The sequence below is a fragment of the Anarhichas minor genome, unplaced genomic scaffold, assembly GCF_050575085.1.
Source record: "Anarhichas minor isolate MPS153535 unplaced genomic scaffold, ASM5057508v1 ptg000074l, whole genome shotgun sequence".
Taxonomy (NCBI): Eukaryota; Metazoa; Chordata; class Actinopteri; order Perciformes; family Anarhichadidae; genus Anarhichas; species Anarhichas minor.
Window position 1 is genome coordinate 11,142,615 of NW_027466520.1, and position 15,532 is coordinate 11,158,146.

Genomic DNA, 15,532 nt, shown 5'->3' on the forward strand with positions numbered 1-15,532 from the left:
CCCCCCCCCGCCCCCGCCTCAGGAAACCGCTTTCCAGTGCACATGCAATCCCGGTGACGGAATCCCGTGCGCTCCCAACAGGTAAAAACTACCGCGGATCATCTTGCGATGTCTCAGTTAATCTAGGCAACACATAGGACCGGTTCAAGACGTCCCGTTTCCTCGCCCGGTTGTCGGTAGGTTATTGCCTGCGCGTCGCGGTGCGCAGTTCTCCAGCCGGCGAACCAGGCATCCGTTGACGAGACCGACCGGCGGGTAGCTAACGACCGTGATAATCCTCTTAGAGCAAAATTCTCCTCGTTATCCCCTTCTCCTGCTTCTTGGCTTTACCTGCCTCGTGTGTGTGTGTGTGTGTGTGTGTGTGTGTGTGTGTGTGTGTGTGTGTGTGCGCGCGCGTGTATGAAGACCATCCCGTGGACACACGCAAACCCACAAACGCAGGGCCTACAGACAGATAGAGGTGACAGATTAGAAAGTTGTCTCAATTGTAGGCGGATTTGTTGTGGTCTATAATCAACAACCCGTGACTCATAGGCTGCAAGGATGAACGCACATAAAGCATTATTCAGCACATATGGATCATTATTTGCGACCTCTGAGACAATGAGGAGGACAAAACTAGGCTAAAGTTGATGCTTCGACATCAAAAGGTGTGTGTTCATGCTTTGGTCAGTTCTATTCCTTTATATCCTATGGATGCATTACTTTTAACTGTCCAGCTGGACATGACGCGTATGGCTTGGTGTAGCCGACTTATTAGGCCACAAAGGGCTACAAAGAAACAAAGGCCAATATAAATAGCCATTAATAAACTACTTAAACGCGTATTTGCCAGCTCTCTATTGGCCGATATGGAAAACCACGGCCCGACAGCTCCATCTATTGGTGCAGCGCGTGGATTACAACTGTGTCCAGAGAGGTGGTGGAGTGAAGAGCTCTCACACTTGTCACTTTTTTTGTCATCCCAAATATCAGTGTTGTGATTGCTCTGGAATAAAAGGGACACGTGTTTTGGCAGACTTTTTTCAGTTAAAGCAGCTGTGTTTGGGGAACAAATTATTCATCCTTGTCACTTTTGGTGTGGAGCTTACTGTATAAATAGCCTAGAGTTCATACAAAACAACCTTCACCTGTGGCTGTAGTTCCTGTTTTGTGTTGGCTATTTCAAATAATTTTGTCAGACTGATTACAAGGCTGTAAATATTTTAGGACACAAAATGACTTCATGGAATATTACTATCAAGCCAACTCAAAGTTAATTAAATTCTCAATTTGGTTGTGGGCAAGGCTTTACACTTCCGCAGTCCCACAAAGCACTGCGCCCGCAAAGCCACTCGTCCCCTGGCAACTTAAACAAGCGTCGCGTTTGTGTGTGCGTTTCCATGGGGAGTCACGCGCGCACACACGCGCCCTTATCGTAAGAACTAGGTTTAGATACTACGTGCATTTTAACTGAAGAATCGTCGTGTTATCTGCAGGACCAGACAACGGCCGAGCAACGGAACTGCACCACTAAATGGTGAGTTTAAAAGAAAGAAGGACATCATTGTAAACAGAAGAATGGGTCTGAACAAAGGGGGTCAGGGAGTTGCTCTGTCAAAGCTGACATGTCAATAACAAATGTTTCTCTCGTGTTGATGTTTTCCTGATGAAGCAACGTTGCACTGTTTATTATGGGCTACAGAAGTTTAAGCTGGTTCGTCAAAGCTGCTATTTCTTTAGAGTTAGGCTGAGGTCTTGTTTTATGGATAGCCTGCTGTGTGTTACGTTGTGTGCATGACAGCAGAGTTACATATGGGAAGCAATAAAGTACACCTTTCTTTTACCAAGTAGGCCTAGGCCTTATTACATATTAAAGGAACATGATCAAATGTAACTGTTTGCTTTCCACTGTCAGGTTTGTGTCTGCGTTTGTTTTCAATATAATTGACCTTGAATAGCCTGCTAATGTCCTGTGGCCTGGACAGGCTACATCTTAATTCCCTTTAAATCCCTCTACAACAGATTGCCATATGTGAAAGCCGAGTACAAGCCAGCAGTCCTCTGGCTGGCATCACGACTTGTCTTACTGCATATTGTTTCAGTGAGGCTGGAATAGCAAGCAGGGTTTTTGTTTAGAGAAATCATTTCTACTTTGCAGTGGAAAATAAAGTATAAATTGAGAAGTATATATAGACTACAGCATGCAAAAATGATGACAAATCTTCAAACATTTACACATTACTAATTGCACTGATTCTCTTTAGATGGGAGTTCCTGGCCCCATCCAATGAATCAAACACATATCTCATTGTGTTCAGCTGCCCTTGGCTTATCTGTAACTGCATGTCATTTAAGTGTTAAATCCTTACACCCAAATGCTCACAATCATTTGGCTTTTATTGCTTAGAATGTGTGTATGCATTTCAGTATTTACAACCAGGAAAGCCAAAAATGACAGGGTTTCATTTCATTACGCATAGTATGTCAGAGTATGCATTGGGTTCTTTGGTCAAGTCTTGTATAGTTACACGCAGGGTGACTTCTGTTTAACCAGCATTTAGAGCAGCAGGTTGCTACCTAACACAGAACAGTGACCAGCTATGCATTTAAAAAGGAAAATAAAGCATTTAATGTCACTGTATGAAAATCGCTGTTTATGTTTCCTAGTCCTTTGCCTGAATCTACAACGTAAGAGTGATCACTGTGGCGCCAATCAAATCCTCTTGACAGACGCGGTGCCAGTAAGCATGATGTAACATCCTATTTACATCCCTGTGGGCCTAATCTGCCTGGGGCTGGCTTTGTCATCTCCCTTGGGTGGTCATGTTGGAGCCTCTTACTAGTGAGACACACACCTAATCCTCCTCACTGAGAGAAAAATGGTTGTCGCTTTTCTTTGTCCTCAGATCTATTAAAAAAATCCTGTATAGTGGGGATTATCCAGGAGTGGGTAAAGCTTCTAACTGTTGTGAGATTTGCTGCATTTGTAGTTGACTGGTGTCCACATGCTGCTGCTGATGTTTCTTTTCTTCACTGTCACCAAAGGATCCAAAAGGCACGGTGTCAACTCTTGGCTGACCACCAGGATCCAACCTCTCCAACAGCGGATCAGTTACTGCAGGATGAGTTTGCATCTTCAAGAATTGGTGAGCATGGTGACACAGTGGCCGACTGAAAATCCTTCCTCCTGGGAAAAGAACAGTTGAACTCTTCTCGAGAAGAGGCCGGGCAAAAGACATTTGGTCAATGAATCTGCGGTGTGTTTCCTCAACTTGTTTTATGCAGAAGGAAAGTTAACAAGCTGATGACACCGTCTTGAGAGATGATGAATCGCTACACCACTCTGAGGCAGCTGGGTGACGGCACCTACGGCAGCGTGCTGATGGGGAGAAGCAACGAGTCCGGAGAACTGGTGGCTATCAAGAGGTGAGGATGGTGATCATTTTTAAAATGTAAATAGAGTTTCTCACTGTTAAAGCAGGGCAATATATTTATATAATATGAATGTTATGTGAGAGTTTGGTTATTTTGATGTGACATAGCTTAAATATTCACTCTCACTAGTTTAAACGGCTGCTTTACATTTTAGTGAAGCTATACAGTTGGCTGTTTTCACAGCGGCCATGTTGGCATGTCATAGCAGGGTAAACACAGGTGTCATTGGTACATTTAATTAAGGCCACACTGTAATCTGTGTGTCAAAGCCATTCCAGTGAGCCAACCTGCACAATACCAGGGCATAAATGAGCAGGGCCATAATTAATGTTGTCAATCACACATGTGTTAGCCCTGCAATGACATGTCAAAATGGCTGCTGTGAAAAGTGAAATGAATAAACTTGGTATTAATTGTGTCAAAGTCCATGTTGTGTACCCCTAGTTTATAAAAAATATCATGTAAAAGCACCAATAATCACCCCCAAAATATCATTTGTTACAATTTTCCATGTACACATTTGTACAAGTTTGTTCACTATAAACACGAGTGTATTTTAGATTTTAAATGTAGGAAGTCAACTCTGGCCTACTACATATTTTAATAATGTATATCTAATGTTGACCTACTTTAACAGTTCTACAAAGCAGATGTACTTCATATACTACTATAGAAGTATATTTAGTAGGACTAAATATTAAAAAACTCAAACTGTCATATTTTGCTCTGGATAAATGTCATATAAAAAAAAAAAAAAAAAGTGAAGGGCTCGTGGTTTCCTGCCATCACCAGGCCAAACAAACCAGCTTACATGCCTTTGTTTGAGCAGCATGGCAGCAGGGTTCAATAATAGATGAGAAACCGTGGAGATGCGTCCACCGGTTGATCATTTGGTTACCGTGCAAGACAATACATGTGGTGACGGTGAAAGGGAGTGAAAGTAGAGGGAGTGTGTCAGGTTGCCGACATTGTGAAAGGGACCAACGAAACTGGCAGGTGTCCAGAGAAAAGGAAAAAAGATATCTGCACATTCTGTAACTCTTAAATAACTCCGGTTGGAGGGAGCGGCAACTTGATCAGAGGAGATAAGCCATCCCTACAGGTGTCCCGTATAACAGCTGCCGTGTGGTTTTTAATGTACATAGTGACACGTACTGACAATACAGCCATTGAGAAAGATGTATTTCACACTTAATTCAAGTAGATAAGAAAAACAATAAAGCCTCTACGGTCCAGAATGGCAATTAATATCACTTTACATTCTAGAGTGTTTGCTGGTTTTGTTCTTGAAATGAAATGAGCTGAAATTGGAGACACCTAAAAAAAGAAAAGGAGCTGAATTATTGATAAAGACACACAAAAGAATTGTATAAAGACAGGGACTCCGCTGTATGTTTGGTGTAATTTATATGCCCTGCAAATGTGTTGCCCTCCATTCTTTAGCTGATGTATATCTGACCTGTACTCCAAACTTAATGTCTCTGTTTCTCTCACAGAATGAAGAGGAAGTTTTATTCATGGGAAGAATGTATGAACCTAAGAGAGGTCAAGGTAAGGATGGTGATACTTTGCACAGGTTATGGGACAGCTTTTGGCTGCTTCCAGAGATGAAAATATATTTTTATTGGCAAGATAATGCTGCGCGATAACGTACGGCAGCTCCTTTAACACAGCTGACAGTTGGCTTTCTTTGTGCATCTTCGCATTTAAAATATTGCAAATCAACTTTGTAACCCATGCTTTAAAAAATGTCACACACTGAAATAATGATGGGGAGCAGTAATTAATGTTCTACACATTAAAAAACAAACAAATCTGCAGTCTCTTTATTGTGCACTTAAAGTTACTACCTCCCATTACCCTTAACTACCCTCAGGCATTTTCTGATTCACAATTGCAAAGATTGAATGCATTTGTGTGCGATTACACGAGTGCCATCATTCTTACCCTTTTGCCACGACTTGTCACACCAGTCACTGAAGAAGCTGAACCATGCGAATGTGGTGAAACTGAAGGAGGTAATCAGAGAGAACGACCACCTCTACTTTGTCTTTGAGTATATGAAGGAGAACCTCTACCAGCTCATGAAGGACAGGTAAGAAGAGCAAATACCACACTTTTGCCAGGCGAATGTCTTTAGAAGGTGTATAACACAGCGGCTTAGTTTAATACCAGAACACAGAGTTTCCAAATGTCTGCATCTGGTCAGAGTGGACTCTGGAGCACAAGTGGAATATTTCCTATTTCTGTCAACACACCTCGCTCTCATGAGTTGCCGTGCATTAGGCTCTTCTTTGAACACAGCTGCCACTAGGCTAACACCTTCTCGGGGGGGGGGGGGGGGGGGAGCTCTGATGTTTTTGCTAGTTTGGAAACCCCAGGTGTACTCTGCACTTACACTCACATGGGTTCGTCATCTGTGTTGTTGTTTTGTCAGCATTATCTTACCAGTTAGTTTGTGTACAAGGTGCAAGCAATGTGTATGCAATGATTCTTACATTAGCTCGGCTCATGAGAATTCTGTCAATTTTATGTTTACAGAAGAAAGTTGTTCCCTGAATCAGTGATAAGAAACATAAGCTTTCAGATTTTACAAGGCCTGTCATTTATTCACAAACACGGTAGGTGTACCGTGTTCCCTTCATGCCTTGCAATTGCATGAGAGTGGCAGCATACTGCAAGATTCATTGATGAAACGTGAAAACTTTTAAAAAGCTATGGAATATGGAATATGTCAACCAAAGAGCTGAAATGTCAAACCGGTGATTCATTTATCAGAATCTTGTAGTTTGTGAACCCTTCATCGCTGCCTCATCTAACGCATTGGTCTGCATTTCTATAACTAATGGATGTGTGCAAGTTATAAGAATTTTACAGGAAACTCATTCATTTAAACTTGTGCAAACAAACACATTCACAGCCAGTCTGTATTTGCCTTACAGTACATGCTTCCACACATCCAGAGCACTCATGCTTTGTTTTAGGATTTCTCTTCCTTTTAAAACTGCTTTTGCTGAATTTCTCTTTTACCCCCCCCTTTCCTTTCTTTTCTTTGCATCTCTTTGGTCGGCTGTTAAGAGAGAATAAGAAGTTCTCAGAGAATGAAATTAGGAACATCATGTTTCAAGTGGTGTCTGGGTTGGCTTTTGTACACAAGCATGGTAAGATGCTTTACTCTATCATTCTTTACCTGTTTCAAAGTACCACGACGTTTCAGTAGTTTGTTTGGGTGTATATTGTAAAAAAAAAAAAAAGTCTTGTAACCCTCAGATAAGACACCACAAGGGCGACAGGAATCCTGGAGCGCAGAATACAGACAGGGATTAATACAGGTTACGGGAATACAAGGAATTTAACTTAATCTGTCGAGTAGATATACTGCAGGCTGATGAAGCAGGCGTGCAGACTTGGAGGGATGATTAGCTGATTGCCGACAGGTGTGTATGGTGAGCAGAGTCGGGGTGCAAGAAGAGCCAGGAGGACGACGTCCGCACACAGAAACAGACGGGGGGGGCAAGTGCTGGAAACACAGGACAGAGGGAAACGCAAGGAACACTAGGAATTAACCTGGATAAGCACGGCCATGGCTGTGACAGTTAATACTGTAACTGCTAAATGCACTGACAACGTTTGTATTTTAGAGACATTCCCTTTCATATCTATGTGGTGAATAAAGTACTGTACAAGCAAGATTAGGTAACTGAAACAGCTTGGCTAAGGTTAGAGAAACACTGTTGCCATGTTTAAATAATGACAATGTCAATGTTGAATACTCAACATACTCAATACGTCAAACATGGGCCACTGCTGTCGAAGGCAAATATACACCCATTCAGCAGCTCCCTAGTTTTCCTTTTCTTGTGCTATCTATGAGTTTTGTGCAGCATTTGCAATGAATGTAAAACACTAATATAGAATAGTTGCATATGATTGTAATTTGGTCATTTGGCCATTGTATAGAGTTGACTCTGTACACAGTGGCTCAACTTGATGTTAACCTCGCCGCAGGTTTCTTTCATCGAGACATGAAGCCGGAGAATCTGCTGTGCATGGGTCCAGAACTGGTCAAAATAGCAGATTTTGGACTGGCCCGAGAGATCCGCTCCAAACCCCCCTACACAGACTACGTATCTACCAGATGGTGAGAGTAGCGTCCGGGCATCAGTAGCCTTCTAAGACACAGAGAAGTGCTTAAGCATCAGTTACAGTGGGATACACCAGACGAGAGCTTCAGCCTTGTAAAATTCACATTATGCTTTCTGTTTGTGTGGATATGCAGTATGACTTGTCGGCTGGTTTATTTGAGTGTGTTTTCTGTCCAGGTACCGGGCTCCAGAGGTCCTGCTCAGGTCCTCTACCTACAGCTCTCCTATTGACCTGTGGGCTGTGGGCTGCATCATGGCTGAGCTCTACACTCTCAGACCTCTTTTCCCGGGCAACAGTGAGGTGGATGAGATCTTTAAGGTCTGCCAAGTCCTAGGCACCGTCAAAAAGGTGAGAAGAAACTGAATAGAGTGAGGTGGGAATAAGTGACCTTTATTCAAGGTTTTAAATGTGTTAAAAATAAGCCAAATCAAATCATTGGGGATATTTTTTCAATTAAGTTCTTTACAAAGTAAATCCATATGTAGGCAAAGACCAGCGTTACCCTCTCTGAACAATTGGCAGACATACGTTCAAAGACTTTTCCCAAATCCATAACTATTTCCTCTGATTGCTAAGCAGGGAGCGGTCAAAGCCAATTTATGGTATGCCCTGGTCTTGAACTGGTATGCGACCTCAACCACAAGGGCAGTAACCAGGAACCAACCACTTCTGTACTGTATATGTTCCATTGTTCATGGGATGTATTGCATGGTTATAAAAGTGTATTGGCGCACAAGACGGGAAAAGTGATAAATATAATAATGAACAACATCTGATTGTTTCTTTCCTTAGACGGATTGGTCAGAGGGCCACCAACTAGCGTCTGCTATGAACTTTCGCTTTCCCCAATGTGTGCCGACCCACCTGAAGACCCTCATCCCTAATGCCAGCAATGAGGCTATCGCCCTGATGAGGGACCTGCTGCAGTGGGACCCCAAAAAAAGACCCACTGCTCTACAGGTAGGCAAAACCAAACCTAACGGTCAGGTTATACAGTGAGAAGTCAAAGCTTCATTTGCCACGTCTGGTCAATGTAAATGCCATTTATTGGGAGTGAAAGCCTTCTGTACCATCAATCAGCACATAGGGGGACAAAGCATCATATGTCTGCGATTGGCCTAAGTATCTTGTCCCAATACTGAGATTGCATTAGCATCCTCATCCCAGTCATTTTAAGTAGGGCTTGTACCATACTTCATTCACCCTGCCGCTGCAAAATGTGCTTCCACTGCCCGTGTGCTCTGCGCTGCATAATGATATCATGTACAACACATGGTCATTACATAGGTAGACATAATTATCATTCCACTGTTGGATCGCTCTGCGGTCCCCGAGTAGGAAAACACCTTTCCAGAGGGAGTGACGATGCTTTTCCATTCCCTGCTTACAAAGCACCCAGGTGTAAGATACACATCTAGTTTTAGCCAGTTCTAAGGAAACAATTTAAACTTACTCAGAAAAAGAATATAATTATTTGAATGGGATAAAGTCTACACTGCATGTCCATCATTCTAACATGTGTGTGTGCCAACACGATGGTCTGATTCATGTTGTTTGTATGTACAGGGGTTAAAGTCATTGACTCCAGCGTTTTGGAGCACATAAGGTTGCAGACTATTCTGAACAACGATGCTGTTTTCCTTTCTCTGCCTGTCTAGGCCCTGCGTTACCCGTACTTCCAGGTAGGCCAGATCTTAGGGCCTCGCCCTCAGAGCCAGGAGATCAAGAAGGTCCAGGCCAGGCCGCCGGCCCAGATGCAGGTCTCAGAGTCCAAGGCTGATCCTCAGCAGTCTTCCTCTGACTCCAAAGCCTCCACATCCTCCTCCAGAAACCAACATCAACAGCCTCTTCAGCAGATTCCCCTTCCCCAAACTGAGAGTAAACCAGGAGGCCTCAGCCATGCAGTGAGTGCCTTCATGCAAATCAGACCTTTATTTATTGTATTTCATGTTATAGATCTTCTAAGGAGAAGGACTTGTAAGACAATTGTATTGTCTTCATCTGCAGAAAGCAGCGCCGCTGGGCAGTGAGAACGGCGTTGGTGGTGGTGGTGGGACGGGGGTGCTGAAGAGTGGCCGTCGTCGCTGGGGCCAGACAGTGGCCAAGATCTCAGACAGCTGGGAGGAATCCGACCCGTTAGAAACCGCCGCCTCCAACTCCAAGAAACCCAGCCTGGGGAACGCCGAGGAGGAGGGGAGCCTGAAGGAGCACCGCCCACAGTAGGTGCTTTGAGGTCCTAACAGGACTGGATTTGTAATTTGGAAAAGAAAATGTAAGCATTGATGTAAGCAACAGTGCATTGCAGAGCGCCACAATATGTGTTAAATGTAGCTGTCTCATGCGTTATTTGAGACGATATGTTATCTGAGATGTGAAGGATTGTCATATGTAGTTTAAAACATGATCTATGCACATCAATTATTTGATAATTTAATAATTTGATAAAACTTTATGTGATGCACTTCTCTCAAACACCATTAGGTGCTGTTTGGCCTTCAAATGTCTGGTTTCTGTTTTCAGGCCCAAGGAGCAGAAACCTCTGTATTCCTTCAGCACAGTCACGAAGCTACCCAACAATGTTAAGATTGGCCAAATGGACTCTAATCTCCCAGGATCTGCTGCACGGCAGCACTATCTGAGCCAGTCACGATACCTGCCAGGTAGGACTGCGTGACTAACAGCCAATTGGGTAATCTTTATCAATGGAAAGAGGCCATCAAAATGTAGTGTTATACAAGCAATCGGAACATTCTTTTATAACATGTGCTTTTATACAAATGTATATGCTTTCTTTTATCTGTGTAAGGTGATTTATTGTCAAGCATGACTGCTGGTAGATTTAATTACCTTTTGATAAATGGCCTATGTAACAAATGTTGTGATTGCAAAAATCAGGAATTACTAGCGAGAACCTCAGAAACTCAAATCAGCTCGTCCACTAACACAGATGTCAATAAATATTGGTCATTAAACCAGGGATCGTCCTCATACCAAGTAAATACAATCAGGCACCATTGCATTCACCTGGAACCACCTGATCATAACATATATTTATGTTGCTTTAAGGGTTGATCGGCAAGAATCAGACTTCTGGAGATAAGGAGTTGAGTGGTTTGACGCTGCGGGATTTGTGGGAGAACTCCTCAAACACTGTAAATAAACCGCTTGCTCCTATTGGAGGAGGATTATCCGTCACCAGAGACAACGCAGGTAAGGACTAACTTCTAACGTAGAGGTGTTAAGAGAGTTTGATGGAGTGTGCAGTGGGACGGGGCTCGGGTTCCCAGATTTCACTAACTGTTTGTCACAGTTTGCCAGTTTTTGTGTCCTAATTTTTCAGGGAATATTTCACTTGTTTATTTTACCCCTCAAATATGTTTAAAATAACACATCGTACCCAGTGTGGGAAAAAAATATTTTTGAGAATCTATAACCGAGCCAACACCTTATGTTTGGCAACAAAAATAAACATTGACCTTACTCAGTTAGCGATAAGGGTAATGCCAGCACCGCGACTCACTTTCTTTTGCCATGCAGTGGAAACCTGGCGACTGTCAGTGTCACGTACTGTTACATAATATGACACTGTCCTCTGTGTGCCACAAAAGGAACCAAATGCTAATGATGCAGCTAATGTCTCCTGATCAGTAGTTATGGAGCCCTTGAAAAAAAAAGCAGTGTCAGGGGTGAGCCTATGTGTCTGCGGCTTGAGAGAAGGGAGACTACTATAAATCATTTGTCATGTAGACAGACACACAATATGTGTCCCCGCTGTGCTCGCCTCTTCTGTCTCTTTCTTTCACTGTCTCTCCCTCACTGTTGCTTATTCATGAGATTAAGGCTGTCGGTGGAAGATCAAGCGCTCCCTAAATTACCTTCAACTGAAACCGCCCCCCGCTCATTTGTCCCACCTCCCAGCACTTACACACAAACACAAACACACACCAACGTTTGTTTTGATACACTTATGAATACACCTCATGAATGTATTTTTTTTTTTCTCATTTAAATCAAGAAAAAGTGCTACCGTTCTTTTTGTTTTGTCTCGTTCTGTTCACTTCAGCTGAGATGCAGCTTCGTCAGTGCTAACATGTGCATGATATTTTTCTTCTTCTTCTTCTTCTTCTTTCCCTCTGATTGCATGCATATCTCCTCCGACTCTACTATTTGGTGCGAGACTAGAAGAGAATGCCTCTAAATGTGAGGATAGCCCACCAGGGAAAACTGTTGTTAAAGAGAGAATACTGGAGAAAATCGATCTCTCCAAAGGTATTTCACTGAGATGACTTCACGTGAACTGCTTTGTTGTATTTCACAGTTGGAAGCTATGTTGTGAATTGACTTAACTCTTAAGTTGCTATGCTGAAGCTCTTTTGTGTCTACCAACATTGTGGTTGTAGTTGTAGTTGGCTGATACAACAAGCTTCAGGTATTCACCCAGGGACTTAACATGCGAAAGAAAGCAGCTGCTAAAGGCTCAGCAGGAGACAAGGGTACAAATACACAGTTTAACCAGAGAACTAAGAACTCCAGTGGCTAAATAGATGTTAAATTGCACTACAACCACAACATCTTCATAAGGGAACAATGAGGCTTTCCACTAATTACACTGATAACCATCTGTGGCTGCTGGTGAGGCAGATCGATGGAGACGCCGGGGAAGCTGAATGACTTCAATCACACAGCCTTAGTCATTTGTTTGGGTCCTCAGTAGCTGTTGCATATGCAGTAGCTACTTCACACACGTTCACACAAATCATTTGTATCAGTAAAGCCAAGTGTGAGAACATCTATTAGGTGTGTTTACGAAGTATTTTAAATGTCGCACATTGTTTTAGCTTATATGATACATGGAGGCTGTAACATTAAATAAAGACCCATGAACTGTGTCTTTCTCCTCTTCTAGGGAACTTTGTAAGCACCAAATACAACCTCTCTGGTGGTTATATCCCTTCAGTCCAAAAGAAAGAGGTGGGCTCAGTGGGGCAGAGAATCCAGCTTGCCCCTCTGGCTGGCCAGCACGCAAGTAAGCTTTTATTCCATCCACGTGAAGCTGAGAAAATGATTCTTGATACTTGTGGGTCGGATAACCTCCCCTCGTATCCGGCTCAAAAGGTTGCACTCATCAAATCTTAAAACAGTCGATGTATTCCGTAAGAATAACCGCCCTCTTGTGTGGCCGCCCAGCACTCGGCCATCATGCCGTGCCTGACAGATTCCTGCTCCTTTACTCTATTCAGTTTCCAGTTTCTTGCTTGCACTATTTCCATCCAAACTCTCACTCACTGGCACTGTGTTTCTCCTCTTTTCTTTCCACTCTTTCAGTCAATCTGTCTTCTTCTCCTGATAATAAAAAAGACAGATCGAAATCTGCAAAGCCCAAGGCCATATCCGACTCATCTTTGAGCGAAACTAATGAAGGTATTGCCATTATAATAGTTGCTATTAGGCTTTTGTTGATTTTGTTTTATGATTCTGGCGTGATTACTTGTGTTGATAGAGGAAACAAAGATGTCCTGTATTGTTATTGTTGTCCATTGCTTTTGCTGCTACCAACAATACTTTTGTATTTACTTTTGATGCCATTTTATAAGCTGGCGTCGGTGTGTAAAGACAGATACCTGACTATATAGACACTGTATATATTGGAGACAAAATGACTGACAGGCTTGTTCCTCCAGATTACGAGGGCTGGAAGAGGAGGGCAGACAGAACTCAGATGAAGGGGAGCAGCTACTCGGCCCTGGGGAAAACTTCCGGGAATCTACTGACCAGAGCTCCCCCCGTGCAGCCTGTCCACGGCAGGGTGGACTGGACATCCAAATACGGTGGAACTCGGTAGTTCAGAAAGAAGGCCATGCAGCTTCTACCGCTTGTTGGGACTGTTGCCTAGTGGTACACATCTTTGGAAGGAAGTTAAGCCTAAACACACTCCAACCTGGGGGAAATGCTGCATGTCCCCTGAAAACAATCTGAATCCAATACGGCGGTAGATCTAGTAGAGGACAAAAAATAGTCACACAAGATGTTCCTTCCCACATTGTTCAAGGAGACATTTTCCCTGCCACAATGGCATCACTTTGTTCCCAGTGATGCACCTGTAAGTGTGCATGGAGTCTGTATGTTTTGAAGGGGACGGTTGCCATGATGCTGAACCAAGACGGATCCCGTCTGCTTGACAATCCCACTGCTTTCCTGAAGGAGCCAGTGTGAGCCAATTATGCTGTTAGTGTTGTATTGCGAGTAGGATTTAATTGTAGCATAACTTTTCATTTTTTTTGTACTCATTGTCAAGTATTGTTTTACTACTGATGATAAAGCATAATCAGTAATTGATTAACAGCTCCTGCAATGTTCCTGTAACAAAATCTTCAGTGTAATGGCTACAAAAAGGATTACTTCAACTTACTGTGTACTGCACACCTCTTTGTATTATTAACTGAGCATTTTGTAAACCTTTTATACAAATAAATACATGAAAGTTCATAATGCATTCGCTCAAAAAGGACAAGCCGACCATTCCTATTATATAAACAAGGTACTATATTTCATCCATTACAAAATGACATTAACAGCAAATGACAAATGCTGTCAGGAAGCTCCTGGAACAGAAGAAGATGGGGTGCGCATCAGAATCTCGACTCCATCAGGACTCCTGCGGTTTCTGGAGCAATGTCAAACCAAGCTTCCCCACCATCACAAGACTGGAAGCAGAAAGAAAAGGACATGTCACATCCCTGAATATGTTTGTGTGTGTGAGTCATATGAATGGCATGAAATGGATACCTTGCTGCAGCCATCAAGCCGGCTGGCATGAACTTCCTGGATCCATAGAACCGCTTTCCCATGACGCCAGTCAGAGCTCCGGATGTAGCTGGAAGACACCGTGTGGTGGATAGAAAATCAGAGTGCGTTATGACCACAGAGACACATCACCGTTAACGTATTCACTATATACACTCGTCACATAGTTTATCTCCATGCAACGCATGCACGCTATACAGTATAGTCACAGTATACCAACCGAGGGACACCCAAATATTTTTGGGGTCGTTGGAGATCTGGTAGGCACCAAAACCTGCGAGGCCACCGAAGAGAAGACCCGCAGCAAGGGAGGGTTTACTGCCTTCAAGAAAAAACACACAGCAGATCAACACCTGCACCTGAGAGCATGCATAGACTGGTGTGTTATGGGAGTAAAGTATTTCAGTTTCATAGTGCAGAATTTAATGAATATAGATACTTAGAAGGCAATTAGGTATACTATACATTTTAAAGATTGTAAGACTGTGGTTATCCTAATTCTTCTTACTGGAAATTGAGGGATGCAATGATATGTAAAAATAAAAAAGTGCTCTACATACCTGCTTTCACAAAACCAATGACTCCCCCGGATGCAATGAGGGCTGCATATCCATATCCGACCCAATCCGCAGACATGTTGGACACCTGCAAATTGTTGTGTTCACGGTAACTATTGAATTCAGACGACTTCCTACTGTTCACTTACAAATGCAAAAATGCCCAAAGGAATGTCTGAGGGCTGCGACACAGAGCTGTTATAGAAAACTAGCTGAGGCAATAAAAGATATAGAAACAATGTTTCATCTGAGGAAGTGTTCCCCCGCTGTCACACAGCTGCGGTCGTCTGTTTTTGATCACAAATCGTTACATTGTGGGCCAACTCCAAGGTCTGGATTATGAGATTAAGCTAGCTGCTGTACAGTTTTAGCAAGCGCGCCAGGAGCACAGACAACTAACACACGTGCATCGCTTACACGGAGGTTCACAGAATATTTAACCTACGCCACTTTTTTGTAGAACAATTTAAGCTTTATCAAGTCTGATATTGTCACAAAAGGAAGCTTGAAACGCAAATGAAGCCACATACAACCTTGCTCTTTCAGTTTGTCCTCTGTCACAACCAACGGCAGCCTGTTCTCCACCGGGCACAAATTATTGGTGCACA

General features: G+C 43.0%; 2 protein-coding genes across 3 annotated transcripts; one reads left to right on the top strand and one right to left on the bottom strand.

Annotated features, from left to right (window-relative positions):
- Positions 1-1,407: 1,407 nt before the first annotated feature.
- mak (male germ cell-associated kinase) lies at positions 1,408-14,907 on the top strand. The gene is made up of 18 exons (XM_076080570.1): positions 1,408-1,519; positions 2,650-2,824; positions 3,028-3,128; positions 3,268-3,408; positions 4,914-4,968; positions 5,391-5,512; positions 5,959-6,038; positions 7,426-7,558; positions 7,740-7,911; positions 8,356-8,523; positions 9,222-9,467; positions 9,571-9,782; positions 10,084-10,223; positions 10,630-10,773; positions 11,746-11,832; positions 12,470-12,589; positions 12,889-12,984; positions 13,245-14,907. The coding sequence occupies exons 4-18, from the start codon at positions 3,305-3,307 to the stop codon at positions 13,403-13,405; spliced, it is 2,040 nt and encodes a 679-aa protein (XP_075936685.1). The 5' UTR covers positions 1,408-1,519; positions 2,650-2,824; positions 3,028-3,128; positions 3,268-3,304; the 3' UTR covers positions 13,406-14,907.
- tmem14ca (transmembrane protein 14Ca) lies at positions 14,089-15,532 on the bottom strand. 2 transcript variants are annotated; one of them, XM_076080571.1, is made up of 5 exons: positions 15,458-15,532; positions 14,928-15,012; positions 14,588-14,689; positions 14,350-14,437; positions 14,089-14,267 (listed from the first exon to the last, which is right to left on the bottom strand). In XM_076080571.1, the coding sequence occupies exons 2-5, from the start codon at positions 15,001-15,003 to the stop codon at positions 14,210-14,212; spliced, it is 324 nt and encodes a 107-aa protein (XP_075936686.1). In that variant the 5' UTR covers positions 15,004-15,012; positions 15,458-15,532; the 3' UTR covers positions 14,089-14,209. The 2 variants fall into 2 exon arrangements, with proteins under 2 accessions (XP_075936686.1, XP_075936687.1); XM_076080572.1 differs by having other exon boundaries at positions 15,455-15,518.

What these genes read in the sequence shown, in the direction of transcription:
- mak (XM_076080570.1), top strand. Translation starts at nt 3,305, where the DNA reads ATGATGAATCGCTACACCACTCTGAGGCAGCTGGGTGACGGCACCTAC. An exon ending in CCAGTCACGATACCTGCCAG is followed by an intron (nt 10,224 to 10,629) that starts GTAGGACTGCGT and finishes TGTTGCTTTAAG; the next exon opens with GGTTGATCGGCAAGAATCAG. An exon ending in TTTGAGCGAAACTAATGAAG is followed by an intron (nt 12,985 to 13,244) that starts GTATTGCCATTA and finishes TTGTTCCTCCAG; the next exon opens with ATTACGAGGGCTGGAAGAGG.
- tmem14ca (XM_076080571.1), bottom strand. Translation starts at nt 15,003, where the DNA reads ATGTCTGCGGATTGGGTCGGATATGGATATGCAGCCCTCATTGCATCC. An exon ending in CATTGGTTTTGTGAAAGCAG is followed by an intron (nt 14,690 to 14,927) that starts GTATGTAGAGCA and finishes TTTTTCTTGAAG; the next exon opens with GCAGTAAACCCTCCCTTGCT. An exon ending in GGCTTGATGGCTGCAGCAAG is followed by an intron (nt 14,268 to 14,349) that starts GTATCCATTTCA and finishes TTCTGCTTCCAG; the next exon opens with TCTTGTGATGGTGGGGAAGC.